This window comes from Diadema antillarum, unplaced genomic scaffold (genome assembly GCF_040938485.1).
Source record: "Diadema antillarum isolate AM-2024a unplaced genomic scaffold, OU_Dant_1.0 seq00001469_RagTag, whole genome shotgun sequence".
Classification (NCBI taxonomy): domain Eukaryota; kingdom Metazoa; phylum Echinodermata; class Echinoidea; order Diadematoida; family Diadematidae; genus Diadema; species Diadema antillarum.
Window position 1 is genome coordinate 1,035,910 of NW_027272208.1, and position 23,932 is coordinate 1,059,841.

At 38.3% G+C, this 23,932-nt stretch overlaps 1 protein-coding gene across 1 annotated transcript in view; it reads left to right on the forward strand.

Annotated features, from left to right (window-relative positions):
* LOC139709754 (regulator of G-protein signaling 12-like) overlaps positions 1 to 23,932 on the forward strand; it is a 75,586-nt gene that overhangs the window by 47,173 nt on the left and 4,481 nt on the right. The window contains 12 exon segments of the mRNA XM_071621716.1: positions 2,730 to 3,014; positions 8,254 to 8,303; positions 9,836 to 9,897; positions 10,658 to 10,699; positions 11,692 to 11,771; positions 12,812 to 12,976; positions 13,831 to 13,851; positions 17,261 to 17,334; positions 17,824 to 17,947; positions 18,509 to 18,599; positions 19,323 to 19,486; positions 20,977 to 21,202. Of these exon segments, the coding sequence (XP_071477817.1) occupies positions 2,730 to 3,014; positions 8,254 to 8,303; positions 9,836 to 9,897; positions 10,658 to 10,699; positions 11,692 to 11,771; positions 12,812 to 12,976; positions 13,831 to 13,851; positions 17,261 to 17,334; positions 17,824 to 17,947; positions 18,509 to 18,599; positions 19,323 to 19,486; positions 20,977 to 21,202 (1,384 nt within the window).

Genomic DNA, 23,932 nt, shown 5'->3' on the forward strand with positions numbered 1-23,932 from the left:
GATGCCAGGGAATGTTGGGGTACAGAGGAAAAGTGGCCGCTTATTCAGATAAACCTATAGCTTCTCATAAACGCATCTATTTTTTTTTTCACTCCTTGCAATGTATACAAGTATGTCAGTACAGTAGTTCTTTTATCTAGGTGAATGTTTGTACATATATGTGTGATAATCATTACTGGTTTAGAATTGAATTAGGTGTACAAAAGGGAGTAGATAATCATAAGTTGATAACATGCTCACAAAATTTAGATGACCCTCATATACCTTCACAGTGTAGAGACTCTTGTAGAGAATGATCTAGTCAACCGGTGTAAATTCTTTAGCTAGCATTATATTAAGCAGCACCAAATCTAGTTGAGTAGTTAGAGAGATTGGATTGCACAGTGGGCAATAGTGCAAAGTTTAGATTGCACTGGCAGGAGTTACATGGGACGCAATTCCACAGTATTACATGCTAATTGCCGATGAAATCAGTTTTGTGTGCGAAGTGAGCAAAGACACTGGAGAAGAAAAGATAACAGGAGAGTGAGAGAAAAGAACAAGTGTTCAGTGTGAATGCAGGAAATGATCTTTGCTATGAAGACCAGAAACACTCCCTCTTTGTGTTTATTCTCACAACCCAATGAGAAGGCAAACATCCACTCATCCACTTCTCTCTCTTTTTCCAATGTGAAAATTCCATGTTGTGTAAGAACACACTTCATACCGGGGGGGTTTCTTTCCCATATTTGTCTTTCCGACAGGATTGTTTTTATCAATTTAAAGTGAACCTTCCGTAAAAATCATATATTCAGATTCTTAACATGCAAATATAAAGTGGTACACAGCACGTCAGACACTCAACTTTGTGTCTGAAATTTGTGTGTGTGTCGTTGGAGGTAATATTTTCTTAACTTTTTAACTTGCAAAATTTGCAAAAATGAGAACGAAGCAAATTATACCACATTGTATGCAGTACTTGCAGTGCTTGCATCTTAGATCATAGTACATTAACTTACATGACACCACTGGAAGTTACTGTAGATGCCGTATATTTCGTGAGGTTTTTATTTTTTACAAATTTGGCTAGTTGGGTACTATTCCTGAATTTTATAACACACAAAAATATTCACTCTGATGCGGACATGAATGCGACATAAATGTGCACATCACTTTGCTCTTTACTGTACTCCACAATCACAAATTAAACCACGAGCAAAAATTATTTTGTAGTCTTGAATCGCAAAAATTAGACTCGCAGTAAAGTATATAGTGTATTACAGTATGCATCATTGTTCTGGTTCAGCAATCAGAAAAATCAAACTAAAGAAGTTAGTAAAGGTTCTTTCTTTTTTTTTTTTGCAACTTGGGAGCAATGCAAAATGGACTAAGAGCTTTATGGGGTCATGTCTTCATCTCCTGCTGTGACTAAAGCATATAGTTCTTGATGCTGTGAGGCTGCTGAGAGGCTTCTGTGCCTGCAATAGGAAGCTCTCAAACCTTGCCTAATGAAAGTACACTGCATACATATTAACTGTGGCCACCATCTCGATAAAAAGACAATTAGTTTTCTTTTTTTCCCCCTTTTCTTCCATAGTTTTTCCCTTTATTTCAGATTTTATCCCCAAGTAGTAGCCTGGAAAGGGGCAATGTGTCTCAGCTGGTTACCCTGTGGAAGTACTGGTATACATGGTTGTACCTTACCAGTAATAAATCTGGCAATGCCAATTTTAGCTCCCTCTGCAGTGGGCTATGTTGCTTGCTCTTACTGTGATACATTTGATGAATACTGTATACGCCGAATATTTTGCGAGGTTTTTATTTTCGCGAATTTCGCAAGTCAGGTGCTGTTTGCGAAATTAAAGACACGCGAAAATATTGACTCTGATCCCGATGTGAAAGTGCCGTACGCATGTACACTTCTCCGTTCAGTACAGGACTCCACGATTGCAAATTTAACCACTTGCGAAATCGTCGGGAATTCTCGATTCGCGAAAATTTTAGACTCGCAAAATATATGGCGTATACAGTAAACAGCTTGGAGTGGTTCTTGTGTATATTTTGTGGTGCCACATGGGCCCAGCACTTGCTGTCCATTAGCTGTATACAAATGTTGCATTGCTCCTACATGAACTTTCTGATTGCCCTTTAATGCAGTGGAGGGCATTTTTGAATCCATGCTGCCTCTCGGTAGACTAAACTGGTGGTGTCATTTCAGTTGGGAAACCTATTCTATCGCTGCCGCCTTGCTGTGCTGGTGCGTACCATCTGGCCTTGCGATGCCATAGCAAACCATGCAATCCGCCAAGAGTCGCAGCTGTAGGGCCTTGAAATATTCATTCGTTGTCACATTGTAATTGATATAATGCAAGAAAGACTCTTATGGCGCATTTACACTGAGCACGTTACGGGCAACGGGCCGGGTTTTGCTATGGTACGCCAAAAGGAACCATGTCTGGTTCTGTGAAAAAAATGATCAGTAATTTGGTACAAAATAACCCAAAATGTTATTCCTCTGTCAAAATCAAGAGCAACAAAATCAACAGTAGGAGATTAATTTTGTAACAAAATTATTAGCGAGGAAGTTATATTGTAACAGAATCAGACATGGTTCCTTTTGGCGCACCATAGCAAAAACCCTGTTCTGTGACCTGTGCCGGATTTGGTGTAAACGCAGCTTTATGCAGAAATATCGGTTTCTGCCCTGCTGATATTAACTTTGTGGACATTGCCCCTGTTCCTTCCCCCAGATCTTTAAGCTCATGAAGTTTGACAGCTATGCCCGCTTCCTGAAGAGCAAGCTGTACCAGGACTGCGTGCTGGCCGAGATGGCCAGCCTGCCCCTCCCCATCAGCCTGGAGAAGACCGACGGCAAGCCAGCGGCGGCGGGGGAGGAGGGCGTGAGCGCCAGTGCCAACAACCTGGTGGTGCTAGGCGAAGGAAGTGGGAGCGGGGAGAGGAACGGCAGGGCGATGTCCGGACCGGTTAAGGAGAGGATGGACAGGAAGAAGAGTGACAAGAAGGGGGACAAGAAGGTGAGGCAAAGTATGGGGGTAGACGAATGTCTCGCACAATGAGAAATCAAGTATATCTTGGTCCCACTTTATATAAGATGTTAGGATAGCAACTTTTGCAAGAATGGCAACTTCCCATACAAACAGCCAATCAGGAAGTGGGATTCTTGTCATTACCATAACACTTGCCAATTGCAGCAAGAGTTGCTATCATAGCAACTTTTTTTTTTTTTTTTAAATGAAATGAGGCACTGGTCTTTGAGAAACTTGGAGAAAGAGAGGGAGAGAGGGCAAAAGAAGGAGTAAAGGAAGGAAGGAAGGAGAAGGGAGAAGAAAGGCAGAAAAGCCTGTCCATTTGTGACAGATAGTCAGCTGTGCATCGGTAGAACAGGTGTGTACAACAAATGGCTAATGACCTACAAAAGTGTTTCGTCGCTGGGTGACAAGACCTCGCATCTACAAAATGGCAACTGTTCAGGAGATCAAAAAAAACCAACCATGTCAGCCAAAGCACTATGTCAAATGGGAAAGTCTTTCCTTTGATGTGCCTTTGTGGCTTTATTTTTGGGGTAAGACAGCTAGGATTGGACAGAACATCATTTAACTGATTATCTGACCATTAATCAAAAAAAGTCATTTTCACCAAAATTTCAGATACAAGGTCTTGTTGCCCCAGCGACAGTTTATTTGTTTGTAAAGTCTAATATGAGAGAGAGGAAAAGACAGGGAGAGAGAGAGGAAGAGAGAAAGAGAGAGAGAGAGCGGGTGAATAAGAAGAGAGCATTGACATTACCGTGGCTGAAAATCATGCTTTTTTCCTGCATCTAGCTTCTCTGCAGGTCGATTTTAGATTGGGAATTCTGCCCATACTCCCTTTTCATCATTATGATTGTAACATGTGTCCGTAGTGGATAAATGTAAACTTGAGTCTGAGAGCGATGTTAAGATAGAGTGTTGCAATGGTCGTTAACTTCCAAGAAATTATAAATGTGTTTAATCTGAAGAGAGCAGAAAAAAACAAAGATAGCGTAAAATCCCATTATTTCCTCTTGCTGTGGCTACCAGTATAAAAAGAAAGTATTGTTACATATTCTGGGAATATCATTGATATCTAAGAAACAGGAACTGCCCCTTTGCACTTCATCAGTCACCAATGTCTGGCTTTCTGTGATAGTGTAGCAAATTCGCAGTGGGTATTGACCGATTCTGTGACGCGCTATGTGTATTTTTGGCGTGGGCAGTGCCATTACGCGGTGTCTCAGCCGACCCCCCCTCCCCTCTCCCCCACCCCCTTCCGCGCATGGAATGAAAAACTGATGCATGGTTGTTTTAGCCAGTGGGCGTGTCGTACTGAGCGCAAGAATGCTTGCTTAGTGCGTGAACCTTTGTTACAAGTGCGTGATAAACATGTTGCCTGGGGGGTGGGGGAGAGGAGGGGGTGGGCTGGGACACTGCAAAATGAGCTCATGGCTGCGCCTAGTGCCACAAATTGTCTGCTGCCCTCAACGAACCCGAATCGGTCAATATCCACTTTACATTCAAAGAGTTTGTCATCTTGTCCATCTCATCAATTGGAGTAGAACTTGTGAGATTAGAGAGAGACTAGCATCGTATCCATTCATTATTGCACCGTCTATGTTTTCTCACTCTTCCTGGGATTACAATCTCTTATCATTCAGCCTCTTGCTGACAGATCTATTTTAAGGAAACCAAAACCCAAATATGAACGTTGATTGAAAAGCAACGATATGTCAGTGAAAATTTGAGCAAAATTGGGCAATCAATTCAAAAGTGATGAATTTTTTACAGTTTCTGGACCGTCATCACTGGATAAGGAAACTACTACACTTCATGACGTCATTATGGACAACAATGTAGAGAAAATATGGAGAAAATTTAACATATTTTCACTTTTCTAGCATAATAAAAGAGCACTTGACTTTCCTCTTTCAGAAAACAGGGGAATAACATTACCCCTAAGATATGTCAGAAGAGGTCAATATAGAATGTTTACTTTCCATGAAAATGGGATTTTGTGGAATTCTCCCTATATTTTCTTTCTATTGTCTGAAATGATGTCATGAGCTGTAGTTGTAATGAGGGCACCAAAACTTTCAAAATTCATAACTTTTAAAACAATTGTCCAGTTTTCCTCAAACTTTCACTCAAGTGTTCTACCAATATTGCTGCATTCTCTCAATTCACATTTATATTTGGGCTTTGGTGTCCTTTAACAGAAGTATGATTACTATCAGACACCTTGCAGTGTAATATGTGTGAAAGTGCGACTTCTTAAAAAAGAACTAGTTTTAATGTATAACCCACCAGTTTTCATTTGATAATGAAAGCAATTATTTAAATGTGTTACATGCATAAGTGCACATACATGTTGTACATACATACATGTATTAAATGTATGTATGTGTCCATATGCAAGCATCAATACAACTGCACAACTGCACATACGTATCAAAATGAATGAAAGAGGTTTGATCAGCAGTAACTCCCAAGTTTCTTTGGGATCTTATGAAGTCTTACTAAGAATATTGCAGCATGACGAATACAGTATGTAATTTTGCCAATAAAGCCCCAAATAACAGCCTGTGTAATCTTTGCTGCCATACAAATTACTACCAAACAACATTAAAAAATGTTCTACCTTATACCCAATAAGCTATAATACAAAATATGTGTGAATGAATCAGAATAAGTGAAACTGATAATGAATTTTTAAAGTGGTTTTGTACAGGAAAGAAGAGAAATTGAACCACACACATTTTTTCCCCAGCAATATTGAACCTACACTGTGTGCCTGAGATATTCAAACAAACAATGATGGGAAGCACCCTTGTAGAGGTAATCCCAAGTTGTGCAACTCTGTATCAAGAGTGCTATATGAAACTACTGCTATTATATCCTGATGAATAAGTTATGTAGTGCATATTCAATGAAATACTTAAGAGCAAAGCAAACATATAAAGTCATGGAAATATGTTGATGCTGTCTGTATAAAGGCTTATATAAAATTTTTGATATAAAATCACATCAAATGTTAAAGTAGCATAGTAGTGCTCCAGATGCTAGAATAGGAATACTTAAACTTAATGAGAAATTCGAAACTGGTAACCTTTGTAGTGTCTTTACACTATTTTCAAAGCAAGTAGTAGCAGCTGTATGTGTGCTCTTTCCTTTTCATGTAGCACAAATTATTTATTTTTTTACTTTGTGTATACCATACATCTTTCTTTTCTTCAATACCTTGTGAATCTCTACCCTTTTCTCAATGTTTGTCTCCTAAGTTCCCTGTGTTGACTAATAAATATTGGAGAGTCTCTCATGTATTCTTCATTGTTGTGGCTGTTGCTTCACTCTCTCGTACTGTGTGGCCTCATTTTCCTTCCATCACTTTCACTTTCCGGTATGTGGGAGTTAGTGTAAGCATTCCCAGGCATTCATAGACATAATGATTAGCTGCTTTATTTCTTTGTCGTTTTGTTTGAGTTTTGTTTTGGTCTTGTTTTTGTCCCGTCTGATAATGTTTATTACCGTTTGTCATGGTGGTGTTGGTATGACTGCATTTGCATGTATCTTTTGCCTTCTTTCCCACGGAGCACTTTTCTAAAGCTATTCCTTTCACTTCTCTTTTTTTTTGTCATGGTGTACCTGAGTTATCTCTTTCAACAAATTCTTTTTCTTTTCTAGATTTCCGTTGCTCAAAACCAGTGTTTGATTGTACAGTCATTCTTTAGATCCATGCAATTCACTCTGCACAAAGTCTTTCATTCTGTAATTGCACAAACACTTCTATACACTCTAATGCGGGGAAGAAAAAGTAAAATTTCGATATATTTGCTTATCAACTGATCACAAAAAATTGATATTCTACATGAAAGTTGGATCTACCTTGTGCTTTGTAGAAGAGAGGATCAAGCTTAACTGGCATGGACTTTGTTGGTAGGAAACTAAGCCATAGAGTATAGATTGCCGGTTACTTTAAAGGAGCTGTCGTGTGAAGGAGTCATGTGATATTTTTTCTTCCACTCCGAAAACACATTTGTTACACAGCTGTCAGCTGCCTGTCAACATGCATACCAGCAACTCCTTTTCGACCAACACTATCAAAAGCTCCTTTTACAGGATATTCTGAGAAATTTTTTATTAAAGCCCCAGTTCATTTCTTTATTAATTTTTTCTTAAAGCAAGCATTTATTGCAGAGTAACTTCCCAATTCTTACTTTGATACTTTGCTTAAGCACATCATACATATTCTTCATTTCCTGTATCAGTAGAATTAAAGCAAAATGACATGATATTTGCCCAGGATTAGAAATGCACTAAGTGTCGGTGCAAATGTGAATATTTGGGAGTTTTATTGGAGCAAAAACTAATTTCATAAGGCTGTTGAAACATTCATATTGACACAATTCTAATGCTGTATCTTACTCCAGAAACACGCCAAATTATGTCTGCTGTCATAGTCTGCTGGTAAGAATGGGAAATGAACTGATAACAGTGTTTTGTTTGATTTTTGTTGATGATTTTTCTTAAAGAAATTACCAAAGCTCAATTCAAAAATATACATTCTGAATGCAAGGTACATTCAGTTGGAAGACACGATAAAGAATGTGTTCCACCATAATGTTACATAGAACAATATCACTTTGCTTTGGGTCTTTTCCAATCTTTCTTAAAAAAAGAAAAAAAGAATCGAGTATCACGTACAGTTTTGATGCATCTATGGTTCATAAAGAATCACACTGCCACTCTATCATAGGCTTAGGAATTCACAACTGGCTATCTGCTTTGCACAAGTACTATGGACTCGGCATGGTTTGGGAATTATTAGAGTTTAATTGAGGACCATCACTGCAGCCAAGGAATTTGGCCCAGAGTCGAGGGATAGCTGATGATCTCACACAGATTTTACATTCAGCTCAGCAGTGTGGTCTCAGAGTCGACCAGTCACCTTCCAAATATAGTCCTCTTAAAAAAGGGATTCTATCCACACCCCACCCCCTTCATGCTATGTTGGTATTAGTAGTCCTGAGTCTGCAGGTGATGCCTAATCATAGTAAGCAAGAAAAAGTTCTTAAAAAAAAAAACGACAACAAACAAATAGACAGGTGCTCCGCTGTTAAAATACTGGGCAGCATAGCAGTGTAGGTGAAGGTTACATTTTTCAAGGCATGCCTGGTAGAAATATGTAACTAGAACAGGTTCAATATCACCAAATCCCATTAATATGTGATATAGAGATTAGTATACACAGTTTCTATGAAAATCACACATAAATGTTAAAAAAAGTTAAGTGTCAAAAGTGTTTTATCTTATCTGAGCCCCCCCCCCCTTTAGCTGATTCCCTATGAGAAAAACTCTTGCATTATAAGCTAATTTAAAGACTTTTTTTTTCCTGCTTAGATCCACTTTCTTTACCAGAAGTTCGTTGTAAGAGAGTTATGGTTACAATGTATTTGTCCAATGATTTTAAACAGCAAAGTGTATTGAACCTGTTTACGTAAGATGTTCACATACCTGTAAAAGATTGTATGGGATTGCTTGTGTGGTGATGTGTTTCTGTTAGTTTTTACAATTTCAGTGTCTTTTGAGGAATGTCTTCATGTGTGCAGCATTTCATATTTTTGTGTGTTTGTGTGCCGTGTGTGTGTTTGTGTGTACGTGTGCGTATGGTATGCAAGTGTGAATGGTTGTGTTTGTGTAGCAGTGTGGAATATGAATGAGGTATATTTCAGCACTGAGTGTGCTTGTGCATCTATAGGTCAAGGCTGAGAACAACAATACTGTCTCATGTCGTCTACTCATGCATGTACGTGTAGACTGTCAGTAAACTCAAGTGCCAGTATTTTTATTACCCCTATTAAAGATATTTTCGTCCGGGAGCAGGGCACTGGCTATTGCAATCTATAAATTTTGCTGGGCAGATAGGAGTTAGAAAATGATGATTTTGGCCTTGGCCATGAAGAGTAATACTTGTGCCTATATACTTTGTAGACTAGGAGAAGCTCTGGTCTTCTAAGAGTTGACCTTTGGCCAAAGCAGGAAAAGGGCTTGATGCCAAATAGCTTGCCATACTTCCTGTTGAGCAAAATATCACTTTTGCCTATGATGGCTCTCCATATCCGGTAAGAAGGGGGGGGGGGGGGGTGGTGGCAGAGAAGTTACAGTGTCCGGACTTATGTTTTGAAAAAAATTTGGTTTTGCAACGTTGGAGGAAATTGTGACAAAGGTATGTGAGAGAGGGCGTAGCCAGTAGGTTGTAATTGATCGGATTGATCGCAGCTCTGTGAATCTTGTTTGTTTAATGGCCACGTTGTTGTGATACGCACCTTTCAAAACCTGATTCTCTCGGGGATTCAAAAGTATTAGAGTGTGATCTCCAACTTTGTCGTTTGGAGTATGATTGATATCAGGGAGTAGGCCTTTTCAGTACTTCATGTCTTTGGGAAGTAGTGATGTGGATATCAATTCAAAATTTGTTAACAGTTTATGTTATTGATTTAGAGATGCTTGAAGAATTTGAGCATAATTTACAAACAGTAACTTATTTTTATCACTGACATTTTCAGCATTGCAATACACATTTTCATCTCTGTTTTAAAGTATGGTCACTCTAAAACAACAGGAAACTAAGTTACAGTTTCAAATTGGTTGAAATACATGTACCACATGGTGCTTGGCATTGCCTAATCTGTCTTGTATGTAGCCATGCATCAGTAATTAACGGGGACAAAACACACGTACTTTTGCCTCTGTGTTGATATTTATTTGTTTGTTTTCATGGTATTTGGGTTTGTATTTGTTTTCTGCATCTTTCAGAAACCAAGTTTCAGTGAGAAAGATGAAGAGAATGGTGACAAGAAAAAGACATCAATTTTACCATGGAGAAGTGAGTATTTCAATTAACTTTGATGGTCTTACCTCAGTTGACCTCAGTTGACATATAAATTCTCTCTCTGCGTCATGTTCGTTGTTGATGGCATAGCAGATATGATTTGGCTTGGTTATCATTGTGGCAAATGGGCATCCCTTTTCTTATAGTTTCATTGAAGCGCTGAGATAATGTTCAACTCATTACTAAATGTAACACTTTCACCAAGAAAAACAAGGCAAAATATTTATGACTTTAATACTCCTTTTCAGCAGTGGATGGGGTGCTTGAAATATAGTCTTACAGTTTTGTTGTGGTCCAAGCGTGCTGCTGTTTTCCCAAACCACATTTCCTAGCTTATCCTTTAGTATGGTAAACCACACTTTGATACATGTGAGCATGTGTGTGGCTTCTCAGTTTTTTTCAGGTAGCAATTTGTCATAGGGGGGTGAATCAATATACCATTTTTCCCCCCTGGAGGAAATGATCAGGTAGGAGCTTAAGCATCCCGTGCTGCCCTGGCCACTGATATTTTAGTCAAATTGATGCAAAGCTTGGTGGATAGCTTACTGTATTAGTTTCACCTGTGTAGGAAGTGAATTTTCAAAACAGAAGAAGGGTGTGACGAACTTGTAGAGAATACAAACTTGTTTTCAATTTCTAAGAGACATAAACTGCACTTTACTGGCATGAGATTTTGATCTATTCACTTTTTTTTACTCTTTTAATTTTTCTCTGTTATTCTTCCATTTTCTTTGTTTTTGTGATATATCTACAGACAAACAGAAGAAACCCAAGGACGGAGACAAACCGACATCAAGTGAGGAGATGAAAAATATTGCAGCTTGTACTTTTATAAACTTTTTGCAACAACAGTGTGAAAGTTTAAATAAAAAAAAACCTGGCAAATAGGCAGAAATTCTTTTGTTTTTTTTTGAAAATGTGAAGTGCAGAAACTATGGAATAGGAATAAACATTGCGCTTTGATCTAATACAATTGTGGAATGGGAGTTTTGATGTGATAAAAATTTATTGTATGGTGTGTTTTGATTGCCCTGTTTGAATGACATTGCATCTGCCAGCACAAGAGAATTAAGGGTGACTCCAAATGTTAGTGAAGATCTGCTACAGATTGCAATGTAATAGGTACTGTAAAACGAGGAATGTTCACGTGCGTTTTAATTTCACAAATTTCGCGAGAGCCAAGATCTGTGAAATTAAAATGCATGCGAAAGTTCTTACCTACACTACATTGTATATGCATCGAATGCCAGTGACAATCAATGAAAATTTCATGCCGCGAATATATTGTGTTTTCCAGTATCCTATCTTGTCTTTTAGGCACAATGAGGAAGTTGAATTTGCTTGAAAGCATATTCATTTGTTATGTTTGAAGTAGTCATTTGCTACTGAGTTTAGCACTTGCCAAAATCCATTGCCATATTGAATCTGTTAGACATAGTGGTGCATGCATTGCTATTTTCACCCATTGCACAAAGAAGGAATGGAGATGAAAGCAAAATGGCATGGCAGGAAAAGGGAAGTGAAAGTTGTGAGACTATAATTGCCATTAATTATTTCAGGCCACTTGGGGCCCCCCTAATCACCGCTTCATCCAATTCATCTGTACTCGTCGTGTGCCCGCGCTGACAGTTTCTGTGTTTGTTGCTAGTGGCGACTGGCTTTGTCCATCATGGGTACTGTAGGGACACAAACAATCAGTGGGAGGCACACTTTCCGTCGTTGATGATCAGTGGTTAGTTATTTTTTGGTTTTCATCATTTTCGTTTTTTGTTTTTTTTTGATTGGCAGGTTCAGGGAATGATGAGACCAGCGTTAGCAGTCGTCACAGTTCAGTCACTAGCAGTGACTTCAGGCCAGCTGGAGGAAAGGTCAGTACCGCTGTGGCAAATTCACAGACTAAGCTCTTCCCCTTGCCCTCCCCCCCCCCCCCCCCCCATGACCAGAGCGATAGGTGTCCAATCCAAAGTGTGGTTTAGATTTGTAGAAACGTGTTCAGTTTCAGACAAACTTTTCTCAAGTGTCGATCACCTGGATTCCTGTGCATCCTGGACTGTATGTGAGTGGTTTTGTTATGCGAGGTTTGTAACTGTGTAGGTTATATATGTATAAATCTTTCCTTGTATGAGGATCATATTATTGATGAAACTAATGGTTCCCCCCCCCCCTCCCTTAAAGGGATGGTACAGTATTGGTGGAGATGAGAATTGGGCTTTTAACTTTTTGCGAGACACCAAGAAAACACTTATGATATAGTACAGAGCATACCATTTTAAGAGGAATTCAAAGTTTATTTGATGAAAATCGGGTTTAGAATGACTGAAACATCCAAAAACAAGGTATAACAAAGTGATCGTAGTAAAGTATGGGTCCCACACTTTATTAGAATCGCTCTCTTTTGGATATCTCAGCCATTTCAAAACCAATTTTCATCAAATTAACATTGAATCCCTCTTGGAATTACATGCTCTTTCATATTTCATAAGAGGTTTCTCATTATTTCACAAAAGAATGTTAGAAACCTGAAATTAAGTCTCAACCAAAACTGTACGATCCCTTTAAAACCTGTATCAACTGTATTTGACTGTGCACCATAATTAATCTTATTGGAATTTGCCTGCCAGTATCATGAAGACCTGCAACTGAATTGAGATGAATGTCCAGTGTAATTCATTTGAAACCATCTAGTGATCATTTTTACAAATTTGTGTAAGATTGCATGTTTATGCAATGGTACTAGAAGTAAAAAATGTTATAGAAAAGCCACAGTATGCCACACAAGATCTTTTACTTCTCAATGTTGAACCATGCATTTGGCATTGATCATGCCCCCCCTTCTTTCTCTGTTATAACGGTCTCCTATCTCCTTCCTCCCTCTTCTCTCTGTTCTCTTCTCCCTTGTCCTCTGCAGTATGTGGACATGAACCACTGCTTCCACATGATCTTCCCCAACAACGAGATCCTGACGCTGACCCCCGAGCCGGACCAGAACCTGGGGCAGGTTCTCATGCCCCTGCTGGAGGAGCGAGGCCTTGGGCTGCAGAACGTGGAGATCTTCCTCAACGATACCAAGGAGGTGAGGGATGACAAACCAAATAAAAAGGCGTGGGGGTGGGGGTTCTTTAGTTCAGAATCCAATGTGGTGTATTGAGATCATCGCCAGCTAGATTTTTGGATCACTTGGCCAGCTTAGCTTAGGAAACTAAGTTTTTGGTGGTCCTTCTTTTTCCTTTTTGAAGAAGACAAAATGGTGCCACTTTGTCATTTAAAGACAGATAAAATACAAATGAAAACAGCAAAACTAATAAGTGAAGAGAGACCCGTTGAAAGAAACAGACAGTGTCTATGTCATTATCCCAATTTATTGAAGAAAGTGCTTAGCCCAGAAGATGGGACAAAGTCTCTGTAGCATCAAACTTTCTAGACTTTTATTTTTTTCTGGACTTCAGTTTCATTCTAGACTCTTTTATAGCGAGGGAAATAGATGTTATATTTGATTCCATGTGTTGCCCTTTGTACTTAGCTCTTTGTCAATGAAATTGCTGCAGTGCATTTCTTGAACTGAATCCGAGTGCTTGTACAACGCTAGTTGCTTATGCATTCAGAGGTAATATGTGGTGTGACATATAATGAGATACCAGTGATCACACATGGATGGTACTTTTTGACAAAGTGAGGATTAATTAGTGAAGGTGTCATCAGATTTCAGGGTGGAATGGAACTCGTGAGAGGAAAATAGTGACAAAGCAAAATGTGTGTGTCCTTCTCTGGCAAGAATTACCTTTTGGTAATGAGTTGATGTGCAGGCTCTTAGTCTCTGTTTGCTGTGTGGTGAAGAAAAGTATTGTGTGATATTTTTCCCAAATACATGTGAACAGTTTCCACATTTGCATCTTTTTCTCTCTTTCTGTCTGCAACTTTCTCTTTCAGAGTGATACGGTTAAACAGAAGGTATATGAACACTAGCCGAATATCAGTGTTGGTCTCCTTCATTTTTGTTGTTGTATATCTATGTATGTGCTATATGGCCACAGCATCATCATGACTTTACTGGTATTTTGCAAGAACATTATCCTTGGTGCCAACACATAGATATGGAAAGCTAGCTCCATCTTTGCTCATAATTCCTATGACTGCATGAAACACCAACAAACATTAGGCACTTTTAATTGAATGACATAATAGTTGTATCTTGACCTTCTTTTCCCATTTCTTGACTAACGTGCAATTACAATGTCGCATAGAGTACATCATGACCTCGCGTATTTAGCCCAAGTCAAATTCCATGCTTCATTCGCTTTTCATCATTTGGAAAACATGCTCTCCATTAACTAGAGTGTCCATTCTTTCCTGTAACCCCTTATCCTCCCATACCCATGTTGCTACCTTATTAATCTTACCAAAAACAGTTCCCTCTCATGGCGAGTGTAAGCTTGATTGATGGATGTGCCGTCATGCCTGTAGTCCCTTGCATATATATTGCAGTTGGTAACTTTGCCATGCCATGTCTGCCTTTAGTAGAGCCTCTTGCCATATTTGGTGATGGTTTACATGTATGATCCTGCCTACATTGTATACGGTGTTACCATGCTGCTATAGCCTTTCATGCTTTATAGTCTGCTTTTCATTCATTTAAAAGCTTTGTGTGCACTGCCTCATTCATCATAAATGCTTGCATTATAGCAAATTTTGATAATAAATGTTCATATCACTTTTTATTCCTTTTTTTTTTTGTTGCTACATTGATTCGGCAGTGCCTCTTGTTTTCATGCTGATATTCCCTTTGTGCATATTTATTTATATATTGATTATTGTTTTTATTGTTCTGCCTCTCCAGGTGTGTAGTCAAAGCTTAAGCTCTTTATATTATAGCTCTCCAATTTTGAATAGAAAGATTTGATAAATATAAGTCTTCATAATTATATAGAATTCAAAGGAGAAAATGCCTGAAAATGGAATGCTAACTCATGGACAATACTTAGTAGTACCCTCATATTATGGCAGGCTGGTACATTGTTAACCTGCTGGAGAAAAAAATGCCTACAGGAAGTCTTACTCAAAAGTAAAGAATAGAAACAGTCATGCTTCACTTTGCTTGAAATGATGAAATATCCACATCTACATGTATATTTTCCATCTATCGTTGAAAACATGAACCTTTAATGCTATTTCTTTCCTTCTTTTTTTTTTTTTTCATCATATCAACGGGCATGCAATTGCATGTGTCCAATCAATTGCAAATAAAAGATTCAAAGTGCTCATTTTATTATGAAGGCTTAAAACACAATTTGTTTAGATTGTTAAAGCTTTAGACGCCTTTGCTCTTTTGTTGTTATTGTTTACTTGTGCTCATTTAATTTTCATGGTGCACCACCATACTTTTGAGTACCAACCGTATCATACTGATCAATAGAATTAAGAATTAATGATTAACAATTGACAGAAAGAAATGCGTTCCGACATAACCAGTGATATGTGTGACAAGAAAATCTGTTATCAGGTTCATTTACTTACATGACAGGGTATGAAACATATCTGTCTAGATGACATGTGGGCAAGAGCGCTGTCTTTTTAAAGTGAAATGCCTCTCTATGTTTGAAGTTAATGTTAATAGCAGACCAGCAGAGTGGTAGCAGTTTCATCAAGATCATACCTAAGATATGAAAGTTTGGTATTGTGATGTTTTCAAGAAACTCTAATGTTGTTTGCAACCACATTTAGAATCATCACCTCACAGAATTCTTGCTAGTTCTGCCCACAAAATTATGAAAGTAAATGTCTTGTTTTTGATCAATTAACCAACAACTACAACCTCTACCCACTTCAAAATCTTCATTGCATGCTATTTCATCAAGTTATCACAGCACTGCAAATGCTTGATGAAAAGGATACGCATGATATTTCTGTAGATTTCATGCCGGAAAAGGGAATTTGGTGAAGATTTTTGTGCAGGTCAGGGAAGTTTTCTGAGTTGAAGACACTATCACCCCATCCTATCATAGTTTCAGGTTGCTATCAGTGTCACTCTGCTATGGAAATATTTGAAACATAAAACTCCCATCATGTTCTCATTTCATTGAGATATTGATGACAACATTCTGTTTGGTTGGTTGATTTCACTCTTCTTAAATATGTTGATTTCACTCTTCTTAAATACAGTCGTTGCAAGCTTGGGATGACATTGCATTCTAGTGTAGTCTTGTGTTACTGCACCAAAAAAACCCAAAAAACAAAATAGGGTAAAAAGTGTGAATTTTGTGTAAATAAGTGCAAATCTATGAGCGGAAAGAAAAAAAGTGTGTAGAGACTATAGCTACAGTACCGACAGCGAATTGTTTTCCACGCGAACATTTGGGAATATTTCCGAATATTCGCGAATCGCACATTCGTGAATATTCGGAAATAATTGGCGCTTGATATCCGAAGTGAAATATAGTACATAGCGCATTTGCAATGTGCGAATATTCCTGAATTTACGATGCGCTAATATGTGCGCATATGTGCAAAATGCGCAAATATTCGTGAATATGTGGAAAATAATTTGCTGTCAGTACTGTAGCTGACAGACAAATCTTCTTTGTCTCGAAACCTGAAAGTCTTCCATTCAAATTCATTTATTCATTAAAAAAAAAAAAAAGAAGTCCTCTGTTAAAAAATGCTCATTGTTTTCAGCATTCATGTATGCTAAATTCACCAAAGTGAGGAGAAAAAAAATGTTAGTCTGAAATTATTGCTGAAGAACTTGAGTTAAAGATCATTCCAAATATTATAAAGCTATTCTTGGAATTTGTGTATAATTCAGTTGATTTTATACGGATTCAACTTTCTGGACCAACTATATGTTATCATGAGAATCTTCCCAGCATAGTTTTCCATTTCCCTCACTAATATGTTTGTGCTGGTATATGATCAACCTTGCCCTGGTTGGAACAAAATTATGAAAGTGCACATAGTACAAATGGTGGCGGTGGTTGTGGTTATGCATCCGCCATCAAACAGTACGGAGACATACACGTAAGTGGATGAAGAGCAGGTGTAGCCTTGTAATGTTACACTCCTCCAACGTTTATATAAGCAGACTTTCATCTAGAAAAAAAAAGTTTAAAAAAAGTCTCCTTCCGGCTTGTCTGGAAAGCCACCAAGTTGTGATTTTGAGTCTGTCCCAAGTTATGCAGTAAAATCCCAGGTGAGTGCTGCCTAGATCTTAATCAAAAATGTTGAGGAAGCCTTTTACCCCTGTCCCAAGGTTCCTGCTTCCAGAATATTCTTTTTTATTCTAATTTGGCCGTGACATGTTGGTAATATTCCAATTGACTCTATACGCTACATTCAAAGGCATTTTGCATGCATCTCCCCACAGTTGGTGGACATGGACCAGATGGCCACCAGTTTGATTGGACGCCAGATAATTGTGGAGAGAAGAGTCCTCTTCAAGTGAGTCCAGTAGACAATGTTATGCTCACATAAAATGCACAGATTTTTGTGTACACCATGGCCAAACTCAAGCCAAGCCAAAAAGGGGAATGAAACCCAGATATACTGTACATGTTGATTGAATGAATGCAGCAATGTCAGTAGAACACATCAGTGAAAGTTTCAGGGAAATTGGACAAGCCATTCCAGTTTTATGAATTGTTTAAGTTTTGGTACCGTCATTGCCGGATAAGAAGACTACTACAGTTTGTGACGTCATGTTTGGAAAACAATATGAAGAAAATATTAAAAAAAAAACATTTTTCTAGAAAGAGCATGACTTAATATAATTATATCTTTCAACACCCTTTCACGAGGCTGTGCAAATGAAAGCTGTCACATATGAGCTAGAGGAAATGATTTATCCGTTCTTCCACAATGCTTGAAGAGTATAGGTTTATGACGCTGAAGACACTGAACCTCTTTACTCTTGTGCAATTGCTTTTGCAGGATTGAGCTGCCCAACAAGAGAGTCATAGGGGTCAAGTCCAAGCTGTCCAAGAAGATCATTGAAGTACTGAGACCAGTGGCCTACAAGTACAAGCTACACCTGGATGCCTTGGTGGTCCACTTGGTGAGTCAAATGGTGCAAGATGATTACATTTCAGGCTTTGGAGCACCTCCAGTTGAGTTGAATTTGTCAAAAAGGAAAAGAGGGTCTGCAAGAATTTAATATTCAGACTTTATCTTCTATCCCAACCTGGGATTTCCTTATTTTTCCATTGATAGTTATATCTGGAGCTTCACTGTAGTTTCTGTGTGATCTTGTAATGTATATTCATTGTTGTATTTCTTCTCCTCTTCTTTTATTATTATTATCATTATTATCATATTTTTATTATTATATTAATATTATGTTATTGTATTTTTATTGTATTTTCATTATTATTATTATTATTATTATTATTATTATTATTATTATTATTATTATTATTATCATTATTATTATTATTATCCTCATGTTTATTGTTGCTGTCATCCTCAAGTTTTGCTGTATTTTAAAAGCCTTGAAATGATACAGCAGTGACCTATTTGAAGGTCAGGAGTTATTTCAGTAAGATCATATCAAAGCATAGAACTACCTGAATAGAAACCCCCCAAACTTGGCTCAAAAAACATTTTTCTCCGTCTCCAGAGTGACTCCCCGGTCCCCCTGGACCTGGACTTCACTGTGGCCTCGCTGGATGGACAACGGATTCTCATTGAGACACTGAAGACATACAGTGGTAAGAAGGATTGCATTGGCCAAGGAACGGAGGAATCTATTGAAGAGGTCTTAGGAAATAGTGAAGACCATTGGATTTAAGAATGACTGAGTCCACAGACACAGATATCATGAAAAGTCTGCAAATTTATGTCTGGTCAATTTGGATATTTGATAAGTTAGTTTGTGAGGAAGGGTGTCTTTTAAACGTAGATTTCTCCATTATCTGACAGGGATCAGCCTTTGAAAGGCCTATTGTTGATTCCTCCACTTTGGAGATATCCATTGTATTTTGCATAAGCTAAGGTGCAAATTCTGTGATGTTATTTGTATTTCTTTTTTACTCCCTGTTTGGAAATAAATAAATTGAATTGAATTGAATTGAATTCCACTGACATCAACAATGTTCACTGATGAAAATGTACTGCCTTTCAATGATTCATTATGGACTCTGCATCCATCATGTTTAGCTGTTTGGAACAGTTTGTTTTTATGCCTGATGTATAAAAGAAGATTTCACAGTCATTGGCATGCATTTCTCTATTTGAAGAGTCATACTTCACAAATTTCCGTTGCAGGATGTGCTGGGTTGATTAAATTGACTGTTTCATGGTTTTCAGTGAAATGTTGACAGAGAAAAATGTTGGAAAGGAAGCAAGTGTCGGAAGTGATGGGGGAAATTCAACCAGAATGATACCCTTGAGAGTCATTGTGACTGTTTGTGTCTTTTTGTCTACCTCCCAAGGATCCTATGACATTGGCGGAAGGGCGTCCGTTGGTCCCAGCACCAGCGGGACGCAGCAGGGAGGCGATGAAATCAGCCACACGAGGGCAGCCTCCGTCGACAGTTTCCTCCGTGACGAGGACCCCAAGACCAGCTCTGTGCAGACTGAGATGCTGAAGGCTAAGGTATGTTTCGAGCTGCATGCCTCAGTCATATCACCACCCCGAGGCACACTCTTGATTTCTTACACTGTATCTATTACCTCCGCCAAGGGAGGAGGTTATGTTTTCATTGGCGTTTGTTTGTTTGTTTGTTTGTCCGTGTGCAAAATAAGTCAAAAAGTTGTTAACGGATTTAGATGAAACTTACAGGGAAGGTTGAGAATGACACAATCAACAGATGATTAAATTTGGGAAGTGATCTGGGAATTTTTATGGATTTTATGAAGGATTTTCAATATTTTGGCAGGTAGGGTCAGTGAACCTGGTAGTTTAAGCTGTGTATTTTTGAGTTTTTCATATGCGCACTAGAGTGCGTGCTCTAGTCTCTGGTCCAGGGCGAGGCGCGCTGTGCAGCTGGCATTGACGATGTAACAAAAGATTTCTATATTGGGAAATCGGATGATTTTCAGCATGCATACATACTGGTAGAAATCACTGGTCTCTACGGAAGAACAAGATCAGTGGTGGAAATGAGCTGCTTAGGGGAGGTCTGCCGAGCGCTCTCAGAGTGCTTCTCTAGTTGTGTGAAGATGTACTTTAAGTTGATAGCCAGTCACCTCCTGTCTGGTGCGCTTTTTGCTGGTGGGGGGGGGGGGGGGGGGGGTGATGTGGGCGAGAGAGTTAAAAACAAGCAAAGGAAACTCTGCCAACCCTGGCTTTCCCTACCTTTCATCCTCTGGAGTTTCACACTAGTCAACAGGAACTAGTTGTGGTCCACATTTCCAAATTAAAGCAACCTTCAACTAATTTTAGCAAGTGAAAATTTCAGTGATGTACCATAACATGCCAGCCTCAGAATTACATTAAAAAAAAAAATCTATTATATTGTTATTTTGGTTCGATGTGATGCTACAAAATGTTGAGTGCTTTCTTTGTTGAATATCTTAAAGCCCATGTCCCTCACATTTGTGCTGGCAGGTAAATGTATTCAACAAATATGAAGGTCTGGTGTTCTGAGCTTACTCTCCTTCATTGCCAGCATTATTCCAAAGCAGAATATGAAGTGACCGTGTATTTACCCAGACTAGGATTTCTCTTATTATGAATCTGCCCAAAAGAGAAACAGATATGAGGCTATAAAGAGCATAAAAATCTAAAAGAAAGTCAGTGTTAATTTGATGAAAATCCATTTGAAATAGCTGAAATATCCAAAAATAAAGTAAAACAAAGGGGTCCTAATAAAAGGTGGGTCCCCCCTTTTTATAGAATTGCTGTGTTTTGGATATCTCAACCATTTCAAAACCAGTCTTCATCAAATAGACTCTGAATTTCTCTTAGGACTCTATGCTCTTTCATATGCTATAAGAGGTTTCTCATTGTCTCTAAGACTCATCAAAAAGAAACTGTTGGAAACCCAAAGCTCCATCCCAACCGAGACTATACCATCCCTTTAAGAGCACGTGTAGGAAAATCTAGAGTTTTCATGTCTATTTTCATACTGTTTTCTCTCCAAGCTTACTGCCACAATGTCCATGCAGCCCCCTGGTGACACCAGGAGAGACCAGAGAAACCTTTCAGCTGCTACCGCCGCCTCCCCTGCCACCAAGGTGGGCACCCTTACCGCAGCCCCAGCCCCAGCACCTCCCACGGCTATACCAGCAGCGGAACCGGCCTTAACCAACGGGAGAACGGAGGGGCGGAGGAAAGGAAATCTCAAAATCATGGACAAGGACACCGAAGGTTAGTATAGCTGGTTTTATGCAGGCAGACTTTCACTAACAATCAGACCAGAAGCAGCTTTTAATATGGGATCAAATGTTGGATTTAGCCATGTTTCCATGCATTCGGAAATGCCTGAGTTAATTTCCAGATTTTATTATTATTATCATTATTATTATTATTCTTTTTACAGTTTAAACAGGAAACCATTTTTTTTTCTTACGAACAAAGTCAGGAGGTCAATATTGTTCTCTGAATTCGATGAATTTGCAAAAGAGAAAAAAATTTAGGCATTTTTTTAATCAAAGTTGTGATTTCCTTTTTTCCTTGTCTGAACTTAAGTTTTAGTCTGTTCTGATGTTTCAATTTGCTCCAGGTGACCATTATAGACTCTGTACCGTGCCTGTGCATGGCATAAACGTCAACCCATTCCTCTCTTGCCCCCCTCCCTCTACCCCTGTCCCAGACATGAGTTCTTGTTTTCCCAGCATTCTCTCCAGTTTGAAAATTGTTGTACTGTGTTGTAGCCGCCTGACCCCTCTCCCACTTGGTCCTGCACCCCTTGGTAGATAGGCTCTGCACCTCCTTTCTGTTACTCCTCGTCTCCCTGTAACTAACTTACTAGTGAATGTTTCTTTGAAACTTTGTCTGCCAGGTCAGACGATCTCAATAGTAAGAGGGGATTTGTTTGTAATTTGTCACTGTAGGAAGGAAACAGCAAAAGCAGCAAATTCCTTAAAAAAAAAAAAAAAAAGATGAAGAAGGAAAGGCAATACTTGATGTATTGGATGCATCTTGGTCTGAAAAGGAATGCTAAAGCAATACATGTGAGACCCATGTCATTAAAGAAGGTTGCATAATTTGATCTTCAGATGCTTTTTGGTTGATTTATTGTTCATCATGGAATTAGCACAGCTGGACTGGTTACTGTGGCAAATTGATTTTGACAAGTATTGATGCGTAACTACTTTTGAAGAGAAAATGTGTGGTTATTAGCTGTAATGAATTACAAGTATATATAATATGCTTCTCCCCCACTTATCCACTTGGAAGATACATCCAACGATCACATCGAGATGATAAAGCACAAACAGAATAATGCCGTCTATCTGCATTGATATTCATCAAAATTGTATTTGAAGAGCTAGTGTTTCCTCAGTGAAGAAGTGGTTTTGTGAATATTACTTCTTTTCTCTCTCATCTTGTAGGAGTAGATTTCAGCCTTCTAGTAAAATACATCAGACATGATAAATTTTGTATGTTGCTCTACCAGTCAAATCTCTTTAATGCTATCTGTGGTTTAATGCAATGCTTTCTATGTATTTATGTCTTTTGTTGTCCAGAGGTCTTTGTTTGATGCTATGGCATCAACATTTGCAAATCTGCATCGACTCTGAAAAAAGAATAAAAGATTGGTAGGGAAAAGTTGGATTCTTCTCCCCAGTTGTAACTCTAGTGATGTGTCCACAGGTGCATGCATGCCGTAACACACATACACATGTATACACACCCCTTATTTATCTGCTGTACATTCTGTTATCATCAGTGTTGTAAATTGTAATTAGGTCTGCATGCTTTTCTTTTTTGTTTGTTTAGTCTTGCATCATCAGCCCTTTTTTCCAGCTACTTTCATCAGATCTGCTTTCAAATTTGCTTGTTACCCATTTCTCGTTAAATTTTGGTCAGAAATCACCAAGGGTGAGAAGCATGTGGTCTATCCACATGTCATTAGAATATCTAGATAATTTTGTTTTATTTTATTTCATTTTTTATGAGAGAAGTCATTTTACTAACAACTGCATTACTAAATCATCCAAACATTTGTGTTTATACCCTGTATGTAGTTTGACAATCTTGCCCTTTTTCCTTCATAATCTTATGAGTTTATAAAAGTGCACTCAAAATACAAACGTAGGGCACTTAAATATTTCATTCTGTTTTAGTCATTCTTTTGTACCTTGAATGTAATCAAACTGTCCTTATGCCATGTGCATATTGAGACTAGCCAGTTGTTTAAAAAGAGTTTAGTCTGTGAAAAATTAATGTTGAATCTGTGATTATGCCGATATAAGTGCTTATTTCATAATCTTTTGTTTTCCTAGAGTATAATTATGTTTAACTACATTGTACCTACCATGTTCTTTTCATACTACTCTTCAGTTATAGTGTGACATTGTTGAATATTAATGATACCAGATATGAGTAGTTCCAGCAATGATTGATTTTGATATTGATTAATAGCAGTCATTAGTTTCTTTTAAACTAGTGTAAGCCCATTAACATGCATTTTTTAATGCTATGAATGACTAAATTCATATTATCTCTCTGTTTCCCAATTGTGGGAATTTTACTAAAATGATGTAAGAATTGATGGACATGTATGTATCATTCATAACTACCATTTTTAGGATAATGCAACAGCAACCAAAAAAAGAAAAAGAAAAAAAGAAAGGTGTGATCAGTCTCATAGAAACTAGAGGGGCATCTTATAAATGTCTCGGAATGAGTCTTTTCAGACACTGTGTCCTTTGGTTCTTACACACAAATGAGATTCAAGTGATGTTGTACTTCACTGCAAAAGTGTGCATTTGTTCAGAGTAGATCTTCATATTTTTGTTGTCCCAATGCATCACTACATCAATGACTCCATTAAGTTTCAAGCATTAAGGCCTTTTATACATCAAGTAGCACAAATAATCAGACAGATTATCAAGCTTAGCTTACTGCGACCACTGGGATGAGTGATTGTTT